This window comes from Rhinatrema bivittatum, chromosome 11 (genome assembly GCF_901001135.1).
Source record: "Rhinatrema bivittatum chromosome 11, aRhiBiv1.1, whole genome shotgun sequence".
Lineage (NCBI taxonomy): Eukaryota > Metazoa > Chordata > Amphibia > Gymnophiona > Rhinatrematidae > Rhinatrema > Rhinatrema bivittatum.
In genome coordinates, this window is record NC_042625.1 from 95,353,008 (window position 1) to 95,374,998 (window position 21,991).

A 21,991-nucleotide genomic window follows, 5' to 3' on the forward strand; every position below is an offset into this window, starting at 1 on the left:
CATTTCAAATGAAAAAAATGAATTGGGTGAACCTCAGGCAAATGAAGGAATGTATTTTACAAGGCAAATATATGGCACAACTGATGTAATTGCAACAAAACCCAACTGTTTGTATTGACTACTGCGTTTCAGCAATTTTGTTCTCTTGCTCGTCACCGTTCGAGAGATTTCATGGACTGGTGGGACTCTGACAGGAGCTGTGACGTGAAGACTTCTGCTCTAACCCCTGGAACTAGACTGAGACAACCAACTCATTCCTTGAAGTCCCCGCTGAGCTGAGGGGAATGCAAGCCAATGACTTGGAAACGAAGGACTCTGTAATGCCGTGAGCCATCCAGTGCCAACACTCAGTCCTATTTCACCAAAACTGCCATCCATGGTTTTGCCTTCGCTGCTCTCACAAAGGATCGACACAATAGTTCCTCCCCACTTGCTTCACATCTTGATGGCACGTTCTCTTTGACATATCAAAACTCACTATTACCGGGATGTGCATTTGTTTTCTAATGAAATTAAAAGATCCTGTCCAAAATGAATGGATTTTTTGGGTTTGTCCTGTAAACAAAATGCCCACATGCTGTTTACCCAATCTGTGAGATTCCAGCAGGAGGTGCTCCCCACTAAGTCCATTTGAAAATTAGCACTAGCCAGCCCAAGGCTAGCACCGGGAGTGATGGGATTGCTTCTGCCCCATGTCAACTACTGGAACTCCATGGAAGGTGTAAATGGTGTCCTGGGAGGGGGTTTAATATTACTCATCTTACACCCTGTGCTTGCAAATAGTGCCAAGCCTCCATTACAATATCCTGTGTAATTGCAACACACACTGAGGATAAAGGCCCATAAATCTGCTGAAAAAAAAGCAACAAAGCCAGCACAACAATGTCCACGTTATGTCTTGCAGTTTGCATTGTAGAAGAGGTGGTAGATGTGGAGGGGGAATTCTTAGTTCCAGGACTACAAAGCTGGTGTTTGTGCTAGAGACAATATTGCATTTTTATATCCATGAAACTAATGCCTCCCCCTTACAGAACCTTAAGGCACTCATAGCTGGTCATCCTACAGTCCTGAAGATAAAACTGAATTGGACAAATGGTCAGTCGCCATGTGCAAAAGGAAGCACCAAAAAAGGACCTGGCAAGTAGTCGGGGGATGCTAAATATGTTCTTTTTTTTTCTAAAATGTGCCTATGGTTTGAGGATGACTCATTTAAAAAGGCATTTTGTGATGCCAGTTCCATGGGAGAATAGCAAGTTACCCAGGGAAACTGGCCTGGCTTAAAATTGTCTTCCTCAAATGTGACTTAAGAGGATGCAAGGGACTTAAAGTGTGTGTGCAGAGGAGGAAATGAGCGCCTGCACCTGACGTTGTCACAGGTGAGTGTTTGGATTGCACAAAAGAGCGGGTGCAAACTACATGGGCGGTTTTAATTCAGGTGCTTTATCCACATTTTCTTGTTTTTCTATCAAAAACTGGCATAACCTGCATGCCTTAAAGCCACCTGCAACATCTGCCATCATGTAGGCTGTTGGAGAATCACCCCCTAGGCCCCTGCTTAATCGGAAACAGGGCAATAAATGATGGATGCATTTCATGTACAAAAGCTGTAATTAAACCCTGTAATCCAAACCAGATGGACCAAATTTCAAGTCACAATTATAACCACAACAGTAAACCACACAATGAGTTTTGATCACAGAAACCAACACTCATCGGTGCACTTTTCAAGGTACATATTGCACTCTACTTGTAAATAACATTGTTATGTAAATAATAGCACCATTGTAAAATGTCTGAATAAAAAGATTAGAATGAGCATTATTTAAAAGAGGCGGCACCCAGAAAGAAAATTTAAATGGTAAAAAAATAACAACAACAAATAAAAACACGCTTAGACATACACCCTGAAACAGACATTAGAAGCAAGTTATCTAAATCTGGAGCTTTAACAGAACAAAGGTAACCAAGCCTTCACTGGATCAGGCTGGTAGCAGTGTAAGCTGTGCAGTGCATCCTGGGATTGTCATAATGGAATGTTCACAAGGTCAAACAAAGCCGATGGGCATCTAGACATCCAGCTCATGGAAGGAGGAGGCTGGAGGACCTTCGTTTTCACTGCTTGTCAAACTCCCAGAATGCCTCTGGAATATTTGATAGTTAACACCAGACCAATATGAGGGCCTGCTCTGTGCACCCTTCTTGCTAGAATCCATTTGTAATGGCTGTGTATGACATTCTGTGCAACCGAACCTGGGAAGGCCATGACATTCTGATAAAACTATGAATGCCAACTCCTGTCTAAAACTCCATTCATTGTATAATCCACCAAGTTACTCTTCGTTTAGATCCACTCTCCTCCCTTTCTCTGCACCCCCTCCATGTTGTAAAAACAACATCTTTTTAGAGGCACGTGCAACCTTCAATGGTCAATGATGCTTCATGGGCCCTCAAGCTTTTTTCAAAGTCACTGCCGGACAGTGGATACTCATTACTTCTGTGAAGTTCCTGCTGTTTCATGGCAAATATGTTACAGGCACAGTCAAGTCCATTGCAATGTCATTGATAGGGATGTCTCATGGCAGAGTTGTAAATCATAAATCTTCCCCCCCTGAGAAAAATGTAATATGTTCTTGTATCATATCTGCCATGAAAGAGCAGTGCCCTTGTGCAGATTGTTTCCACGTATAACATTAAACAGCAATGAGCTTAGAGAATAGGTGTGTATATATCATGAAATAGCACCGACTTTGTAAAGGGATTCGGTGCTCCTTTAACTAATCTCCCAAGATAGCGACTTTGTGTGATGATCAATATAATGGTGGCTCGCCTCTACAAAAGTGCATATGATGGGATATATTGTTGCCCAGCGTGAAAACCAAAAAGGCAAACTCCAAGCCCAATCAGAAGTCATTAGAAATGAAACTTGATTTAAGAACCCACAGGGCATTTCATGAAAAGCTGCCATTTTTGAATGGATCTCTGCTCCTTCACGTTAACGTTTCTATCTAGTTCTCTGGTGTTCAGTGGGAACTGCCCTACCAGCTTAAATACTCAAGAAAACACAATCACGAAAACCTGCTTATAAATAGAGAAGATGAACGATACCAGAATATATAGAAAACGTCTGCATTAATCCATGCTTTGCTGCATAAGTGTCATGTTAGGTTTGTGTTTGCCAGAAAGTCACTAGGGTTAAGAGTGTAACTTATTTTTGGACATATTTGGCTGAGGATGTTTTGGGCAACTGAAGCAAGACAATCCAGCAATGACCTTGCTTTCTCCCAGTGACTTCTAAGATACATTATTTGTTTGTTTTTGCTTCAAAGACAGTTTATGGCTAACTGATATGAATTAGTCCCATAACCGTTATGTAGGACAAAGCAGGAATCCCGAGAAGGAAGAATGGATGTACTCTGTGGAGTAGAGTCCATTGGCTTGATCTGAAGGCATTTGAACCCAAACTTGGTCATTCTCTTTAAGTTCAAGCACAGCACTTCCTGATGCCTGGTCAAGATATCCTTTCTTATACTCGTCGTAAGTATATGTGGCAGGCACGTTATTCTTATAAAGTGCCACCCACAGATTAGTTCCTTTGACATGGACATGGTAGGCAAAGTAATAGACACCAGGGATGGGACAGGTGAATATTCCAGTTGCTGGGTTGTAGCCATTGTGACCGTTGTACAATGTTCTGTCAAACTTCACTGGCAACCCAGATGCTGGAAATGCAGAAGAGAGGATTGCAGTGAATGCTGGTACAATTCTTGCCGACAGTTCTCCTTGGCCATATTGTGGCTTCCCAGGCTTACCATTTCCTAAAACTGTGGCACCTTCCACACCCCCATCTGGAAGATGAAGACCGGCAATACTCGTTTCATCAAAAACTCCTGGTGCTCCAGGAGGGCCCGGCGGACCTGGTAGTCCTGGTTGTCCATGTATCCCTGGAGCCCCAGGCATTCCAGGTGGTCCAAGAGGTCCTTTGAGTCCGGGTTCACCTACTTTTCCAATCCCTGGAACGCCTGGTAGACCATGCTCTCCTTTTATCCCTGGTAAACCCTGAGGCCCCATAGGACCTGAAGGCCCCTGTAATCCAGGAATTCCAGATGAACCTCTGTGGCCTGGTTGCCCTGGAAATCCTGATTCCCCCTTTGATCCAATGGCACCTGCCAACCCTGGGGCCCCTGGAAGTCCTATAAATCCAGCTTCTCCTTTGGGACCAAGTAGCCCTGATGGCCCTTGAGGTCCTGGCAAGCCTCTTTCACCAGGAATACCAGGTTTTCCTGCAAAACCATTTGGACCCTGATTCCCAGGAATCCCTGGAATTCCAGCAGGTCCAACTGGTCCAATTTCACCTTTAGCCCCTTGAAACCCGGGTTTACCAGGCAGTCCCATTGATCCAGGAAGTCCTGGAGGCCCACGTATACCGGGTGGCCCTATTTCACCTGGTGTTCCTTCTAAACCTGACTCACCTTTATCTCCTATATCTCCTGGAATTCCATCTGTCCCACGATCCCCTTTTAAGCCCGGAAAACCTGGCTTCCCATAGCCTATGGCCCCAGGCAAGCCAGGCAAGCCACGGTGCCCAGGTTCTCCTTTTGGCCCTATAGGTCCTAATACACCTGGTAATCCATCTAGTCCAGGTTTTCCTATTCCAACAAGACCTGGTGCTCCTGGAAGCCCTGGAGGCCCCTGTGCTCCATCAATTCCAGGAAGACCAGGAAGACCATTGGCACCTTTAGCACCTGAAGCACCAGGTGCTCCAGCAAGGCCTGGATTTCCATTTCCTGCAGGACCAGGAGGCCCAGCTGGACCAGGTAAACCTCCATTCCCCCTAATGCCTGGTAACCCTGGATTTCCAATTCCATTATCTCCTTTAATTCCTTTCTCCCCCCGAGGGCCTATTTCTCCTTTTAGACCAGGCTCACCCCTAAATCCTGGAAGTCCTGGAGCACCCTGCACCCCTGGTTTCCCGTTCACTGTAATCCCCGATGAGCCAGGGATGCCTGGGGGACCTGGCAGTCCTCTGGGCCCCTGCTCTCCGTTAACGCCAGCTTCTCCTTTTATGCCAGGAAGTCCCTTAACACCTCCTTTCCCTGGTAGCCCTGGCAACCCTGGTTTGCCCACACCAGAAAATCCCGATGGTCCAGGTGGGCCTGGCTCGCCATGGTGCCCTGGTTTTCCATTTCCTGGTTTTCCTGGAGGTCCTGGTTGCCCTATAGGTCCTCTAGGTCCTGGTTTTCCAGGTGGGCCTGGTTCCCCTTTAAGGTTCAATGGAAGTACTGGCGGAATATCTATAAGAGAAAAGGAAACATTAAAGTTAAATTCTTTCCGTCTACTGTGCTCCCTACAGACAAACTTAATGTACACACATATTTTATTGAAGTGAATTGTTACCGCACTATGATGGCACATGATTAATTGTAATCTATACCACTTACTTTATTCATTATCGTGCCTTGCTGTAAACCGTTGTAATGGTTATCTAACTTAACGACGGTATAGAAGAGCTTTTAAATAAATAAATAAATAAATAAATAAATAAATTAAATAAAGACGAATAAATAATCAATCTTATTTACCACTTCCTCGATCTCCAAAGAGATTGCTCAGAATAGTGTATAATGAAAATACAAAAGTATAAATCATAAAATAATAATCACATAATGCTCAACCAAGTACAAACATCATAAAACAAATATCTGTGAGATCTACTCCCCATTCCTCTCAGAGAGACCCCCAAATCCTCCTCCTTTCCCAATAGCCACAGAAAAAAAAGACATTACAAGATAATTTATATGATCTTATTTCTTCCTTATATGCCAGAGGACATGATCAAAGTGATTAGCATAGTGAGGTCTGAGAGAGGTTTGGAGAAGTTCCTGGAGGAGACGTCCATCACACATTATTAGCCAGGTAGACTAAAGAAAGCCACTGCTATCCCTGGGAGTGAGATCTGCTTTATGGGAGCTGCCAGGTACTTGTGTCCTGGATTGGCCACTGTTAGAGACAGGATGCTGGGCCTGATGGACCTGGCAATTCTTATTTTCAAACTACTCATTATCATCAAGTGCCATTTCTGCCAGCACAAGACCTGGGACCTCATTAGCCAGGTTGCAGAATGAGCCATAGTTGACTTGTGGCCCCTGAGGACTGTCACTGTGACGGCTGAGCTGTTAGAGTGGGACATATCTATCATGAAAGCTCAGGGTAGCAGATCCCAGCAGAGAGGCTGACTCCACGTCCCCTGGAAACCAGAAAGAACAAGAGCAAAGTGCTGGGCCAATTAATAATAATAATAATAATCTCCTATTACAAGAAGATGTAGAGTAGTGGTGACGTCTTCCACTCTAAGAAAAGAGAAGTCCGGTTTCACCACTCAAAGCAGAAAAGGAGAGTATCCATGCCACGTGAAAATACATGATGCCTTTTGTCAGTCAATTTATTGAACATTGTGTTGACGTGGTAGGGTGATATTATTGAGTTTCTAAAAAGAGGAAGTCATCAGCAGCCTTTTCCTCATTCCAACAATTATTTTTTTGTGCGAATTTACCATTCTTCCAATAAGAAAGGTGGAAGCTCTGTTGCTACCGGACAACATGCAAAACAGCAGCAAAACGTGCCTGCTCACCGGACATTCAAGGCATACAGAGACCACGAGGCAAAAAAAGGGAGGAAGTGAGAGGCAGAACCGGAGATCTGTAAGGGGAAGGGAGGCTGGGCAAGCCATCAGGAGACTGAGATACCAACTTACTTTCCACAGACAAATAAAAGGCAAATCTTCTCCTCTCCACTGACAAAGCACATTCCCTAAGGATTTTCTTCATAAACAATTACATGCACTCTCCCTAAAAGGATTAGCACTCAAGTGGTGCCAGCAGAGGGACGTTTAAGGTCATAAAATATGCACATTCTAGTCAAACAGCCATGCAAGTGTGTTTCCCTGTTTATTAAACAAAGAATTAGGTTAACATGGCAGGCACTGTTTATTTCCATATCAAAGCCCCCTGTCCACATCCTCTCTCTCCTAATAGAAATCAGGTTGGTTCATGATTAAGGGAACATTTGACTGCAAATACCATGGCCGTGGATTTCCGAGTGAAGCAATAAATATGTCTTAGCATAATCAAACCCAATCCTGGAAACATTCCAGTCTCAGGTTCTGCATTAAGAATAATTTCAACATGTTTTCCATTGAAAACGGCTTTTTAAAGGGTTAGGGGTATCAGTAAGGGCAATGAAGTTGATAAACTGTGCTGCGGTACAAGTGGAAGTAGAGAGGCTCCGATTTATGGCAAATCCTGAATGCGGCTTGTCAGATCCGTGGGCAGTTAGACAGGAAAACCATAGCAGCAGTGCCAGCATAAGAACATAAGAACATAAGAAAATGCCATACTGGGTCAGACCAAGGGTCCATCAAGCCCAGCATCCTGTTTCCAACAGTGGCCAATCCAGGCCATAAGAACCTGGCAAGTACCCAAAAACTAAGTCTATTCCATGTTACCATTGCTAATGGCAGTGGCTATTAATTAATAACCTGTCCTTTCTCTTCCTTCTCAGCCAAGTTCTTATCACCCTGTTATATGTAACTGCCTTTTCAGCACCATTGTTATAGTTATGTTTACTATGCACCCCTGTTTTATGTGAACCAGCACGATGTGACTGCTGTCTCGAATGCCGGTATATAAAAATCTGAAATAAATAAATAAATAAATAAAATATTCTCTAAGTGAACTTAATTATAGCAGGTAATGGACTTCTCCTCCAAGAATTTATCCAATCCTTCTTTAAACCCAGCTACACTAACTGCACTAACCACATCCTCTGGCAACAAATTCCAGAGTTTAATTGTGCGTTGAGTAAAAAAGAACTTTCTCCGATTAGTTTTAAATGTGCCACATGTTAACTTCATGGAGTGCCCCCTAGTCTTTCTACTATCCGAAAGAGTAAATAACCGATTCACATCTACCCGTTCTAGACCTCTCATGATTTTAAACACCTCTATCATATCCCCCCTCAGCCGTCTCTTCTCCAAGCTGAAAAGTCCTAAGCTCTTTAGTCTTTCTTCATAGGTACACAATAAGTACACAATAAAACAGGACAGGTTTAGCAGTCTTTAAAGGTATTTTTCCCACAAATATGTTTCAGTCACTATGGGCTCCCCAAAGTGCAATAAATCCTTGCTGTCTTTTTAACAGAAATTGTAATTTCAAAACAATATTTTCCTGCAGTTTTTGAAGATGTGATTGGTTTCCTGCTGTCACTTGATAGGGGACTAAGTCATATGCAACAAGATTTGGTAGCTGATTAGGGACAGGCTGGAAGTAGTGTAGCTGGGTTCAAAAAAGGTTTGGATAAGTTCTTGGAGGAGAAGTCCATTAACAGCTATTAATCAAGTTTACTTAGGGAATAGCCACTGCTATTAATTGCATCAGTAGCATGGGATCTTCTTAGTGTTTGGGCACTTGCCAGGTTCTTGTGGCCTGGTTTGGCCTCTGTTGGAAACAGGATGCTGGGCTTGATGGACCCTTGGTCTGACCCAGCATGGCAGTTTCTTATGTTCTTATGGTCTTATAATAGTTACCTGATAGCCAAGCCTCTGGGACAGAAACAAATTTGTTGTTCACTTAAATTCCTCAAAACTTTGCAACAATTTTCTAGTTAGTTAGTAAAATAATGTCTTTGTTAAGAAACCGCACCACTCCAGCAATATCCAGGGTTAAGCTTTTCTAACACGTTTGCTGTCCTCCTTGCCAGAAACATGTCAAACATGCAGAATGCATGAAGCAAACATGCAGCCAGAGTGTATGTGTGTGTGAGTGTCTGTGTGTTAGTTCACTTGCCATTTTGTAGTGCTGTCTTCAATGGCTTTTCTTTAAAAAAAAACAACACAGAATTAGCTTCCTGAGTCTTTGCCAGATAGTTTACATAAGATAGTCCTGGGGGAATCCTGTGCTACTGCAGAGCGCAGAATTTGCGCAGAATTGCCAAATTCTACGCAGAAAATGGCAGAGGAGACCCTGGCATGCCGCGAACAGAGCATGCACTGTTTACAGTGAAGATGAAGGCCCCGGTGAGACTGAGTATGTATAGAGAGGTATGTGTTGGGGGGGAATGGGGCTGTGAGAGAGAGGAGGAGGGATGTGTCAGAAAGAGGAGGGGGTGAGAGAGAGAGAGCAGGGGGTGCAAGAGAGAGAGGGAGGTGGAGGTGGTGTGAGAGAGCAGAGGAGATGAGAGACCAGGGGGGTGTGAGAGAGGCCAGGGGGATAAGCAGGAGTGTGTGAGAGAGCGAGCAGGGGGGGTGCTTGAGTGTGGGTGCCAGAGAGAGGGAGCCTATATGAGGAGATTCTGAAAGAGTGTGTATGTGTGTGAGAGATTGGGAGCTGGTGTGTATGAAAAAAGGATGTGTGTATGTGAGGGTGCTAGCCTGTGTGAAGGGATTGTGTATGTGTGCGAGAAAGAGAAAGGGATCCTATGTGGGTATGTGTGCAAGAGAGAAGGACCCTGTATGAGGAGATGTATGTGTGTGCAAGAGAGAGAGAGGGACCCTGTATGAGGAGATGTATGTGTGTGCAAGAGAGAGAGAGAGAGGGACCCTGTATGAGGAGATGTATGTGTGTGCAAGAGAGAGAGAGAGAGAGGGACCCTGTATGAGGAGATGTATGTGTGTGCAAGAGAGAGAGAGAGAGGGACACTGTATGAGGAGATGTATGTGTGTGCAAGAGAGAGAGAGAGAGGGACCCTGTATAAGGAGATGTATGTGTGTGCAAGAGAGAGAGAGAGAGAGGGACCCTGTATAAGGAGATGTATGTGTGTGCAAGAGAGAGAGAGAGAGAGGGACCCTGTATGAGGAGATGTATGTGTGTGCAAGAGAGAGAGAGAGAGAGGGACCCTGTATGAGGAGATGTATGTGTGTGCAAGAGAGAGAGAGAGAGGGACCCTGTATGAGGAGATGTATGTGTGTGCAAGAGAGAGAGAGAGAGGGACCCTGTATGAGGAGATGTATGTGTGTGCAAGAGAGAGAGGGAGAGAGGGACCCTGTATGAGTAGATGTATGTGTGTGCAAGAGAGAGAGAGAGAGAGGGACCCTGTATGAGGAGATGTATGTGTGTGCAAGAGAGAGAGAGAGAGAGGGACCCTGTATGAGGAGATGTATGTGTGTGCAAGAGAGAGAGAGAGAGAGGGACCCTGTATGAGGAGATGTATGTGTGTGCAAGAGAGAGAGAGAGAGGGACCCTGTATGAGGAGATGTATGTGTGTGCAAGAGAGAGAGAGAGAGGGACCCTGTATGAGGAGATGTATGTGTGTGCAAGAGAGAGAGAGAGAGGGACCCTGTATGAGGAGATGTATGTGTGTGCAAGAGAGAGAGGGAGAGAGGGACCCTGTATGAGTAGATGTATGTGTGTGCAAGAGAGAGAGAGAGAGAGGGACCCTGTATGAGGAGATGTATGTGTGTGCAAGAGAGAGAGAGAGAGAGGGACCCTGTATGAGGAGATGTATGTGTGTGCAAGAGAGAGAGAGAGAGAGGGACCCTGTATGAGGAGATGTATGTGTGTGCAAGAGAGAGAGAGAGAGAGGGACCCTGTATGAGGAGATGTATGTGTGTGCAAGAGAGAGAGAGAGAGTGAGGGACCCTGTATGAGGAGATGTATGTGTGTGCGAGAGAGAGAGAGAGAGTGAGGGACCCTGTATGAGGAGATGTATGTGTGTGCAAGAGAGAGAGAGAGGGACCCTGTATAAGGAGATGTATGTGTGTGCAAGAGAGAGAGAGAGAGTGAGGGACCCTGTATGAGGAGATGTGCATGTGCGAGAGAGTGAGGGAGTCTGTATGAGGCTGTGTGTATGTGCACTAGAGACCGGGACAGAGGGAGCCTGAGTGAGGGGCAGTACTGAGAACGGGGTCAAATTCTGGGAATGGCGATAAAGTGGAAAGGGTTGAGCCTAGAGGTGGAGGGGAGAGATACTGGCAGGTGGAGGAGTTGGGGGCCTGAGAGGACAAAGTGGCCAGGGGAGTACGGAGAGTGTGAAAGGGACACTCTTACAGTGAATTTCTAGGGAAATTCTGTTCAAAATATTTAAAATTCAGCATCTTTAAGTAATAACTATTAATTTAAAATGTAATTACTTAAAGACTGTCATGTAAATTGGTTTATTTTGACCAATGTAAAGTTTGCAGAATTTTGTAGAAATGTAAGTTTATGTGCACAGAATTCCCCCAGGAGTAATAAGAACATAAGGCTTGCCATTCTGGGTCAGAACAAAGGTCCATGAAGCCCAGTATCCTGTTTCCAACAGTGGCCAAGTCAAGTCACAAGTACCTGGCAGGATCCCAAGGGGTGGAGATAAGATTCCAAGCTGCTTATCCCAAGAATAAGCAGTGGATTTCTCCACCTTAATAATGGTTAATGGACTTTTCTTCCAGGAACTTGTCCAAACCTTTTTTAAATGCAAATACACTCATAGCTTTCATTACATCCTCTGGCAATGAAGTCCAAAGCTTAATTATGCATTCAGCAATAAAAAAAAAATTCTCTTAGTTTTAAATGCATCACCTAGTAACTTCATTATGTGTCCTCTGGTCTTACAACTGATTAATGTTTACTCATTCTATTCCACTCCTTATTTTATATAATCTCTATCATATCTCCCTTCAGTCGTCTCTTCTCCAAGCTGAAGAGTCCTAACCTCTTTAGCCTTTCCTCATCTCTCCATCTCCTTTATCATCTCGGTCGCCCTTCTCTGTACCTTTTCTAATTCTGCTATATCTTTTCTGAGGTGCAGTGACCAGAACTGCACACAATACTCAAGATGAGGTCGCACCATGGAGTGATACAGAGGCATTAGGATATTCTCTGATTTATTCTCCATTCCTTTCCAAATAATCCCTAGCCTTCTATTTGCTTTCTTGGCTGCTGCTGCTGCTGCACGCTGAGCATAAGATTTCAAGCTAGTATCAACGATGACACCTCGATCCTTTTCCTGAGTGGTGACTCCCAATGTGGAACCTTGCATTGTGTAGCTATAATTTGGGTTATACTCTGTTGGGATCTCTGACATTATCAACTTTGTTCCGTGTTTTCTTGGAGTCTGCATCATGTTTGATCCTGCAGAATGTAGTGCAATCTCTCGCAAATTGTGCTGAAACAATGCGCTTGGTGACAATGTGAAATAATATTTCACAGGACCATTTGTGATGCATACGTCCCTTAAGGAAAGCTATCACTTCTGACATGAAAGATTTTAATGCTGATTAGGGAAAGCAGCATGCCTTGGTCCGTTCGTGTTAATTGAGAAGTAACTCCTATAGTGTGCACTAGATGGTGCTGGTACTGTGTCCAAGGAAGGAGACATTTGCTCCTCTGTAGCTTCCCTCAGCAACTTGGCACACACAGGGCCCATATCCCACTGACACTGCTGTAGTTAGCTGCACAGTTTGTCTGTATGGGCTTGAGAGAAATGATCTCCCAGTGTAACTGGTGGAGGCCATCACTGTAACAGATTTGGGACCTACCTGGGGGAATATTTGGAAGGGGGTGGTTGAACGATCAGTGAAAGAGACGGGGGGAGGGGGGAGCTGGGCTTGGTTTGTGAATTTATATGATCCTCTCTCCAAAAGGGTGGAAAACTAGAGGAAGAATCTCCCTGGCCAGACTGGATGGGACAATTGATCTTCAGCTGCTGTCACTTATGGAGTGGATTTTCAAAAGATTTATCCGGCTAACTTCCGAATTTAGGAGGATACATTGAACCATTTAAAAATTCCTTCTCGCAGACTGGCCACATTTGTCCACAAAAAATTGCACAGTGCACAGATGCAGCCAACTGAGGAGCTACTCCCAGGGCAGGTTTGCATTCGACACTAACCGTTAAATGTACCTCCACAAATCCAGTTGCACAAACAGCAGACGCAGAGCTGGCTGGAGAAGTTCTGTGCAGCTAGATTTAGGAGGATTTCCAGTCGGTTAGGGTGGGTGGAAACTTTGGCTCGAGATAAAGAGGATAAACCGAGCTGCATCTCTTGCGTGCTCAGCAGTTTCTGAAAATCAATCCCTATGTATTTATCCACGATGAATAAATCACACAAGGGGCAGAGATAAAAGCCAAAAAAGCAGGTCTGAGCTAAGATCTTGGAAGAGGCCAGCATGTAACATTTTTTCTTGCTGTGTCCACACAGTCTGCACTACTGCGATGTCCCTAGAAAGGGACGACTCCTTGCACACATTTCACTGGCAGTAGGAGAGGGCGCCCTCAGTCCATAATATCCCCCACTAAAACCACCCAGACCCAGGGAACAGCGCAGCGAGTCCGTGGAAAGGGAAGCGCCTTGCTGAACTCAGAGGGGCTATGAGGTTTCCCAGAAACTATCTCCTAGCTTAGGAGACTCCTCCACCTCTTAAACCCTCTGGGATTAGTTTGGCAAGTGGCTGGAGAGCCCTGTGAGCAGCCTGTGCAGCGCAGGACCTTGAAAGAAGCGTCCCAGCGGAAGCGTTTCCTCCCAGCCAAGCAGTAGCTGGGTAATTACACAGCTCTCTCTGCAAACCTGCTGACACCCGGCCAGGGCAGAGTGATGATGGCTGCTGAACCAGGCCAGGAGAGGCTGTAAGAAGGTTTGGCAGGTGCCGCAGTCCCTGTGGGTAGATTACGTCCCCCCCACCTCTGATGCTCAAAATATTTCTTACTTCATATTCACAGTTCTGAGTCAGGGAAGTGAGCACTGGAGCGGGGACCCCCCAGCCCGGCGGGTTTTCAGGATATCCACAAGGAATATGCACGAGATAGATTTGCACATACTGAGTCTCCATAGTATGCAAACCTGTCTCCTGCATATTCATGGTGGATATCCTGAAAACCCGCCGGGGCTGTGGGGTCCCCAGGACAGGTTTGGGAAGTCCTGCATAGAGTATGTCATAGTTTGGCCCTTGGGGGCCCCTGTACCCCACTTTCTTGGTGGGTTTGAGGGTTGCTGGTGGTTGTTTTCCTTACATTTTAAAAAACACACCTGGTTTAATAAACGCAGCAGTATTAAATGCTTGTCCCAAAAACTCAGTGGGAACTGGTGCTCAGAGCATTGTTAGGCTGAATGAATATTCGGCAATAGCAATGCTAAATCAGTTATGCCAAGGCGTGTGCTGCCATGGCATCGAGGTCTTTCACTGCCAGGCGTGCATCGAAGATGGAGCTTTGCATGCTGGCAATTTTTAAAAAAATGTATTTATATGATTTTTTTTTAATTATGCTGTTTTTTAAGATATTGTGATAGTTATGTATGGATGATAGATGTTGTAAACTGCTTTGAACACGTGTGGTAAGATTGTGGCATAAAAAAAAAATCCGGAAAATAAATAAATAAAAATAAACTTGGGACGGGCTAATTTTGTGTGTGTTCCCATTTGGTTTTGCACTGGCTCACTGTACTGTAAATGCTTTAGCATCCACAGAATTAATATCGTTATTGAAAATCTTTACCGTCTTGCACGGCTCACGGGTAGGAAAACTTTATTTGATGCCCTGCATGGGATCAATCATACATCATCCCAAATCGGATTCTGTCCACGACCCCTGGTTGTAGTCCGACCTCTGCAACAGCCAATCACTAAGCATGCATTCCACACGCTGCGCCTTGATTGGCGAGTCACAGTAACCACGTAAATGGGCAGGCTGCCCATTTACCCAAAGTCCCACCGCGTCTCGCTCTGAGTTAGAGGGGCCATGCTGGGATTGGCTCTCAGAGCCTGGCACTTAGGCACCCGACCTAGGGCAGCTCTCGGTCTCGTCATGTGCTGCAGCCAGGACCAGCATCTGGCTTCAGGGGTCTTTATTCGGGAGAACAGAGCAATGAAGGCAGCACTGCCAGTGCCCGAGACGGTCTGAGGACGTTAACACACTCGGGACTGGCTTCAGGTTTAAAGAATTTCTCAAGTCTGGAAGGACTTTACTTGTTGGCTCTACATCCAGGGATGGATAAAACAAAAACAAAAAAACAAAAAAATCAATCAGCAAAGACTAATTCTAATTCAGCTCATGAGTAGTTGTGGCAAATCCCTATTTGTGATGTGGGTCATCCCATTCTGCCCCTTTCCCACTTGTGTGGGAATTCAGTGCTCAGTGCTGTACCAGCGCCTGCATTTCTATAGGATGGCGGCTGCCATCCTATAGAAATGTTTCTCTTCCGTTCCGGAGCTGACCTCAGTGATGCTGAGGGCCAGAGAGCCCTGGATGCCTGTGTAAAGCTCTTCCCAGCATGGTATTGAGGTGTAGGGTTAAAAAATGTTTGGGAAAAATCTGAGCACTTACTGGCAACGGCAGGCACTTTCGCTTTTCCCAGGCCTGCCTGCTACTGGCCCCCATGATTCCCACAGCTGCACATCTTGTATGGGTCTTGCTCTGGGGTGGTCTACCTAGAGCACCAAATTCTGAGGATGTCAAATGTCTGGGCCAAAGAGGAGCTTGTTCCAGCCATGAGTTGCGCTGCTTCACAGGAAGGACACTATGTCAGTCAGGCATAATCTAGGATCTACGAGGGATACCCCTCCGTTCTCAGGTCCCCCCTACGGGGGCCAACATTTTACATCCAGTCTTTATGTCATCAAGAAGAGGTCGAGAGAGGCCTGGCTGTAGCTCCCACTGCATCTATGGCCCCTTGATTCCAATTTTTCTAAGGAACGCAGGAAATGCAAGGAGGGAGCTAGAAGCAGGACCAGCCCTGTCTACCCTTTCTCCAGCTCTGGAGGGCTTCCTCACATTCAGATGTTCTCCTTACCTAAGTACTGTCCTTTTCCTTCCCTGAAAGGTGGGCCGAGAGGACCTTTCACCATCGGCTGCATGTATTTTGCCTGGGAATATCCTCCTGCTGCTCCCCCTCCGGAGACAGAACCAATTCCAGCGATGAGAAACAAGACTGAGGCAGTTTCTGGGAGCATCCTGGCCTCTCTTCCAGGCTTCCTGTGGACAGAAGGAGACAGTGGTTCACATTAGCGGTTATAGCTCACAGCCAGGGTTACTGACAAGCTGTGGGAAATGTGCAGGGTGACTGCATCTGTTTTGATGGCTTCTCTTTTTCAGAATTTCTCTGGCATCATTTTGTTGTAAGGCTGGGCTTGCTCTGCCCCACCTCTATGCAGCTGGAAATCTCAGTCAGCCCTGCACATCTGTAGAGTTGGTAAGGACAGATGCCCTACGCTGTGATCCAAAACACATGCACTGTTAACCTGCTCTTCAAACAGAGCTGCAGGGAACGGGCTCACAAATGCAGAGGCATTTGGCAGAAGTGCAGAATCTGTTAATGTTACACCAGTGATAAACTGCCATTTTCATAAAATGCCCCCAGCAACTTTTGAATGAACTGGCAACGTTCCTATGGGGAACAGAGAATGCACCAAGTGCTTTTCCCCAGGTACACAGAATCAGAGAAAAATGAAAAGGCTTAATAAAGCCGGCCTTCGTTACTGGACAAGAGAAATGCCCCGTTCACAAGGGTCCCAAAGATGCTATGGCATGCATTTGACCACCAGATGTGCTGAAGGTCACACAGGGTGCGCAGGTGGAGGGTACAGACTCAGTTTAAGGACCTATAGGCTGTCTAAGTAACTCCTGTCCTCACAGTGCTGGGCATGCTAGTTTTAAAGAGAAGTTTCTATGGATCGCATCAGCTCATGTGGTTTGCATTTTAGGATCTGAAATGTTTCCAGCCTCAGATGAATATCATTTAATTCTATTTATTTTCAGACCAGGAGTAGCTCTACAAAATGCTCCAAGGTTTTCCAGACAAAGACTGAAAAGCTGAATTTTAGAACAGACTTTCCCTGGTCAGCTCCAGTAATCTGCTTCTGCTGCAGACTCGTGGTACCACTGATACAAGTGGTCAGCTCCGGTAATCTGCTTCTGCTGCAGACTCGTGGTACCACTGATACAAGTGGTCAGCTCCGGTAATCTGCTTCTGCTGCAGACTCGTGGTACCACTGATACAAGTGGTCAGCTCCGGTAATCTGCTTCTGCTGCAGACTCATGGTACCACTGATACAAGTGGTCAGCTCCGGTAATCTGCTTCTGCTGCAGACTCGTGGTACCACTGATACAAGTGGTCAGCTCCGGTAATCTGCTTCTGCTGCAGACTCGTGGTACCACTGATACAAGTGGTCAGCTCCGGTAATCTGCTTCTGCTGCAGACTCGTGGTACCACTGATACAAGTGGTCAGCTCCGGTAATCTGCTTCTGCTGCAGACTCGTGGTACCACTGATACAAGTGGTCAGCTCCGGTAATCTGCTTCTGCTGCAGACTCGTGGTACCACTGATACAAGTGGTCAGCTCCGGTAATCTGCTTCTGCTGCAGACTCGTGGCACCACTGATACAAGTGGTCAGCTCCGGTAATCTGCTTCTGCTGCAGACTCGTGGCACCACTGATACAAGTGGTCAGCTCCGGTAATCTGCTTCTGCTGCAGACTCGTGGTACAAGTGATACAAGTGCAGAGAAAATATTTCCAGATAAACGCAAAGGAGGTGCAGCTCCAACTCCTTTCAAAAACCAAGTCTCAAATATCCACATGGAAATGTGTTTTCTTTCCACTTGTACGAATTCCAAGATGTGAACAAGAGACCCTGGGACACCAGGACACCTGGCTCCGGGATTTAAAAATATTAGACAAGGCTGTAGGGTGCTTGGGACGTCTGAAACTTAAATAGAATATTTCTCTCTGTGTTGTCTGAGGGAATAGCTTTTGGGTCTTTACAATTTAAATGACCAAACAATTTGAAAAAAAAACCAAAACACAGAGACTCACCAGGGAATTGGATTTCGTCACTCACTACCAGACAGAGGCCTTTTGGGGATTTTGCCACCACTAGCGAGAAACTGCAGCTCCGCCCACATTTCAACGAGTGACTTCTTAGCAGAACATTACCCCAGGCCTCCTATTTATTTATTTAAAACCTTTTATATACCGGTGTTAGCGTGTACATCACATCGGTTTAGAAAGTACATTTAACAAGGGTACAACATTGTAGGGCAGGGTGCATACAGAAAGGCCCAGAAAATAACAGCGCAACTGGCGAGAGGTTCTTAATAAGGTGAGTATTGGTATATATCATGCTAAGTGACGTGATAATTGTAAGCTGTTATATACACTATGTACAGGGGTGCATGTAATCATATAGTACAATGGTAGTAGCGAAGGAGTCCGGTAATGGAATTAGTGGAGGCAGATAGAAGTAGGGAGAGGTGGTTAGTCAGGGAAGGCCTGTCTAAACACCATGTTTTTAGTTTTTTTCTAAATTTGAAATGACAGGATTCGAGACGGAGACGGATATGCCTATCAAGTTCTAGGCAAAGAAGTGACAAATAGAATAACGCAATACACAGAGATGCAACGCTCTATGAAGTTAGCAAGTAGCTCATTTAAAACAAATCAAAGAAAATTCTTTTTCACTCAATGCAAAGTTAAGCTCTGGAATTCATTGCCAGAGGATGTGGTTAAGACAGTTAGTGTAACTGGGTTTAAAAAAGGTTTGAATAAGTTCCTAAAGGATAAATCCATAAACTGCTATTACGGTAATTAATAAGCAATAGTAGCTTGAGATTTATTTAATGTTTGGGTACTTGCCAGGTACTTGTGGCCTGGATTGGTCACTTTTGGACACAGAATGCTGGGCTTGATGGGCCCTTGGTCTGACCCAGTATGGCATCTCTTATGTTCTTATGCTGCATCCCCTGTGCAGAATATCTGGAATCACAGCACAACCTTGGGATATCAGCAGAGCATGGGAAAATCTGAAAAATGTTTCAGTGGTGAAATAATTTCCAAGCAAGACTCTGGTATGAAAACAGTGCTGTGATATAAAAGCATTTTAGTAAATACTGACCCACCTCAGACCCGAGACAGCTTGGGAGAGCCAACCCCGGACATTTATGGCATGAGCAATAGCAGATTACGGTAAGACTGAGTGTTTGGAGATTGAGAGAGCTGGTCAGGGGCTTGTACCGGGTGACTCCAGTAGGTTTCACAGGGCTGTGCTACCCTTCTCATCCGTTTTCAGTCAATATCTTCCTTAGTCAGTGCGGCATAAAAATGAACACAAAATCAAGTGATCAAAGAACGCACAGTCAGCCACGGATTCTTTCCAAGTGCAGCGTGGCCAGATGCCAGACTAGAAAGGCCTTCTGACTCACGTGGCACGAGCTCCTACAGGTTTGTGATAAATGGGATGTTAAGAAAGGTGCACTGACTCTGCTGCTAATAATCCTCCTGTCCTGTCACTCTGCAGAAATCCATCATGCTCCCAGGACAGTTATGGTTATTCTAAGCACTTAGCAAAACAAACCGTTAGCATCCAGATCCAAGGCTGCATTAACGCTGTCTCACACTGCAGGGGCCAGGGAGGAGAGAGAAGTTCCAGCTCCACCTTAGTCAATGGAGATTTCACTCTTATTGGCACAGAATTCTCTAAATGTGTTCCTCAACCTCTTGAACAAGGAAATGGATGAAAATGTCAGTCACTAAAACTAAAAAAAATAAATACAAAGGGACATGGTTTAATTTTAAAAGAGAAAAAACCGATGGGATTCAGCTTGACACTGGTTCAGAGTGCAACGAGCACATTCCCAGAAAAAGCAGGTTCCGGATAGAGCAACACCCTGAGCCAGGATGCAGCACTGCAGTGACAGTGCTACTCTAGTAAGCACAAAGGAAGAGCGGGATCTGGGGGCGATTGTATCTGATGATCTTAAGGTGGCCAAACAGCTGGATAAAGCGATGGTAAAAGCCAGAAAGGTGCCTGGCTGCATAGAGAGAGGACTGGTCAGCAGAAAAAGGGAGGTGATGCTGCCCCTGTATAGGTCCCTGGTGAGACCTCACCTGGAATACTGAGTACAATTCTGGAGACCCCACCTGCAGAGGGAGGCTATGAAAATGGTCAGTGGTCTTCCTTCTAAAGCATAGGGGGATAGACTTAGAGATCTAAACATGAACACCCTAGAGGAAAGGTGAGATAGGGGAGATATGATAGAGACATTCAGATATCTCAGAGGTTTCCATGCACAGGAGGGGAGCTTTTTTCAATGGAAAGGAGGCTCTAGAACAAGGGGTCATGAAATGAGGATGAAGGGGGTAGACTCAGGAGTAATCTTAGGAAATATTTCTTTACAGAGAGGGTGGTGGATGCATGGAACAAACTCCCAGTGGAAGTGGTGGAGACAAGGACAGGATCTGAATTCAGGAAAACTTGGGATAAACACAGGGGATCTCTGAGGGAGAGATGGGAACTGTAAGGATTAGATAAATTGGACGGTCAAGCAGAATACATGGGCCATAAGGTCTTTTTCTGGCATCATATTTCTGTTTCTATGATTCTGGGGGGGGGGGGGGGATGACCCCCGTTATGCAGCGTTAGTGACTGACCTTGGGGAGAAGGGACCCCCATGAAGCAACGTTACCGTGACTTAGCTCTGGGGGGAAATGACCCCCATGATGATCTGTTACTTCTCTGCTAAACAGGGTCATTCAGTGCATTTCAGGAATCCTGAATCTATTTTCTCATCTTTTTCTGTCTCTTCCATTCATAGACTGTGCTATGTAACATTATCATATGGATCTACGTAAATACATGGACCTTCTCCAACCTACCCACCCGCAGGGAGAGGAGCTCATCCCCGCCCACCAGTGCATCCCCTTCACATGGAGTGGGGGAGGAGGGATTGGCTCCACCTCACAACCCTATCTGCCTGTGGAGGAAGCAGCTTCCTTCATCCCTCTCCCCCCATGGGGAAAGCAACTCCACGCCCCTCCCCCCCATCTAATGTGGGCTCCTCGACGCAGCCTAACCCCCTGAGGAGCAGCTCCCTCACCTACCCCCAGCAGCACCAAGCACTTCAAACCATGTTCAGGCTGCTCCCTGACCTTGCACGTGCAGTCTAAACTTTAATACAGAAATAAACGCACATCTGCAGACTTAGCCTGGGTTTCGCCTCTTTCAAAAGGAGCTTTGAGTCCTAGGCTTCAGTGTGGCCCAAAAAAAAAGCAAATCAAAGCAGCCCCAAACCAGAACTAAAGCTGCAGCTCTGTCTGACAGAGTTTTGTTTTCTTATTATTGCATTCATCCTTACTTAATATGTAATAGGATCATAATTGATAGGTTCTGTTCGACAAACACTGGTGTCAGTTAGCAGCCTCCTGAGGAGCTCCTGGCGTGCCAAGGGCACTGAGTATTTGAAACTTTAGCAACAAATAACAGAAGTGCTATTGACAACTAACGGGCAAGAAAGTCTGGCTACAGAGACGCCTTTTCCTTTCCTTCTCGTCCCACGCCGCGTGGTTAGGGCTGCTGAGCGCTGGCAGCGTAGACTGAGGTCTGGAACACAGACAGTGAAAGCTGAGTCCCCCTTCCTCTGCTGCCTCGACCACCGACTTCCCTGCGCTCAAACGGACTGCACGCTCACTGAGGAATGCACCGTGTAACCAGAGCTGTCTGCGCTGTAAATAATAAATATCTGTAATCTGAAGAACTATGGCCAGCAACCTGGAAGAGCCTAACTCAGGATAAACGTGCAACGGTGAGCTGGAGATGAAAGCGTCTGCATGCCTGCACTTCTAGCCTGGTGCTCTGCAGCCCATTCCCAGGCACTGGTGACTCCTTCATCCCATTGTGGTATTATGAGTGGGACTGGAAGACATGAGGAGGGATCTAGCGAAGCTCGAGGAATGATGTAAGGTCTGGCAGCTAAGATTTAATGCTAAAAAATGCAGAGCAATGAAATTAGGCTTCAAAAACCCAAGGGAGAGAGGGTGCAGTATTGGAGGTGAAATTCTTCTGAGCACAAAGAAACAGCGGGATCTGGGGGTGATTGTATCTGATGATCTTAAGGTGGGCAAACAGCTGGATAAAGCGATGGTAAAAGCCAGAAAGATGCCTGGCTGCATAGTGAGAGGACTGGTCAGCAGAAAAAGGGAGGTGATATTGCCCCTGTATAGGTCCCTGGTGGGACCTCACCTGGAATACTGTGT

At 45.7% G+C, this 21,991-nt stretch overlaps 1 protein-coding gene across 1 annotated transcript in view; it reads right to left on the minus strand.

Moving 5' to 3' along the window:
• COL8A2 (collagen type VIII alpha 2 chain) overlaps positions 1-21,991 on the minus strand; it is a 94,356-nt gene continuing 72,365 nt past the window's right edge. Inside the window, exons 2-3 of the mRNA XM_029571827.1 lie at positions 15,758-15,939; positions 1-5,291 (exon numbers count right to left, since the gene is read on the minus strand). Of these exons, the coding sequence (XP_029427687.1) occupies positions 3,367-5,291; positions 15,758-15,917 (2,085 nt within the window). The 5' untranslated portion in view covers positions 15,918-15,939 and the 3' untranslated portion in view covers positions 1-3,366. The remainder of the gene's footprint in view (positions 5,292-15,757; positions 15,940-21,991) is intronic.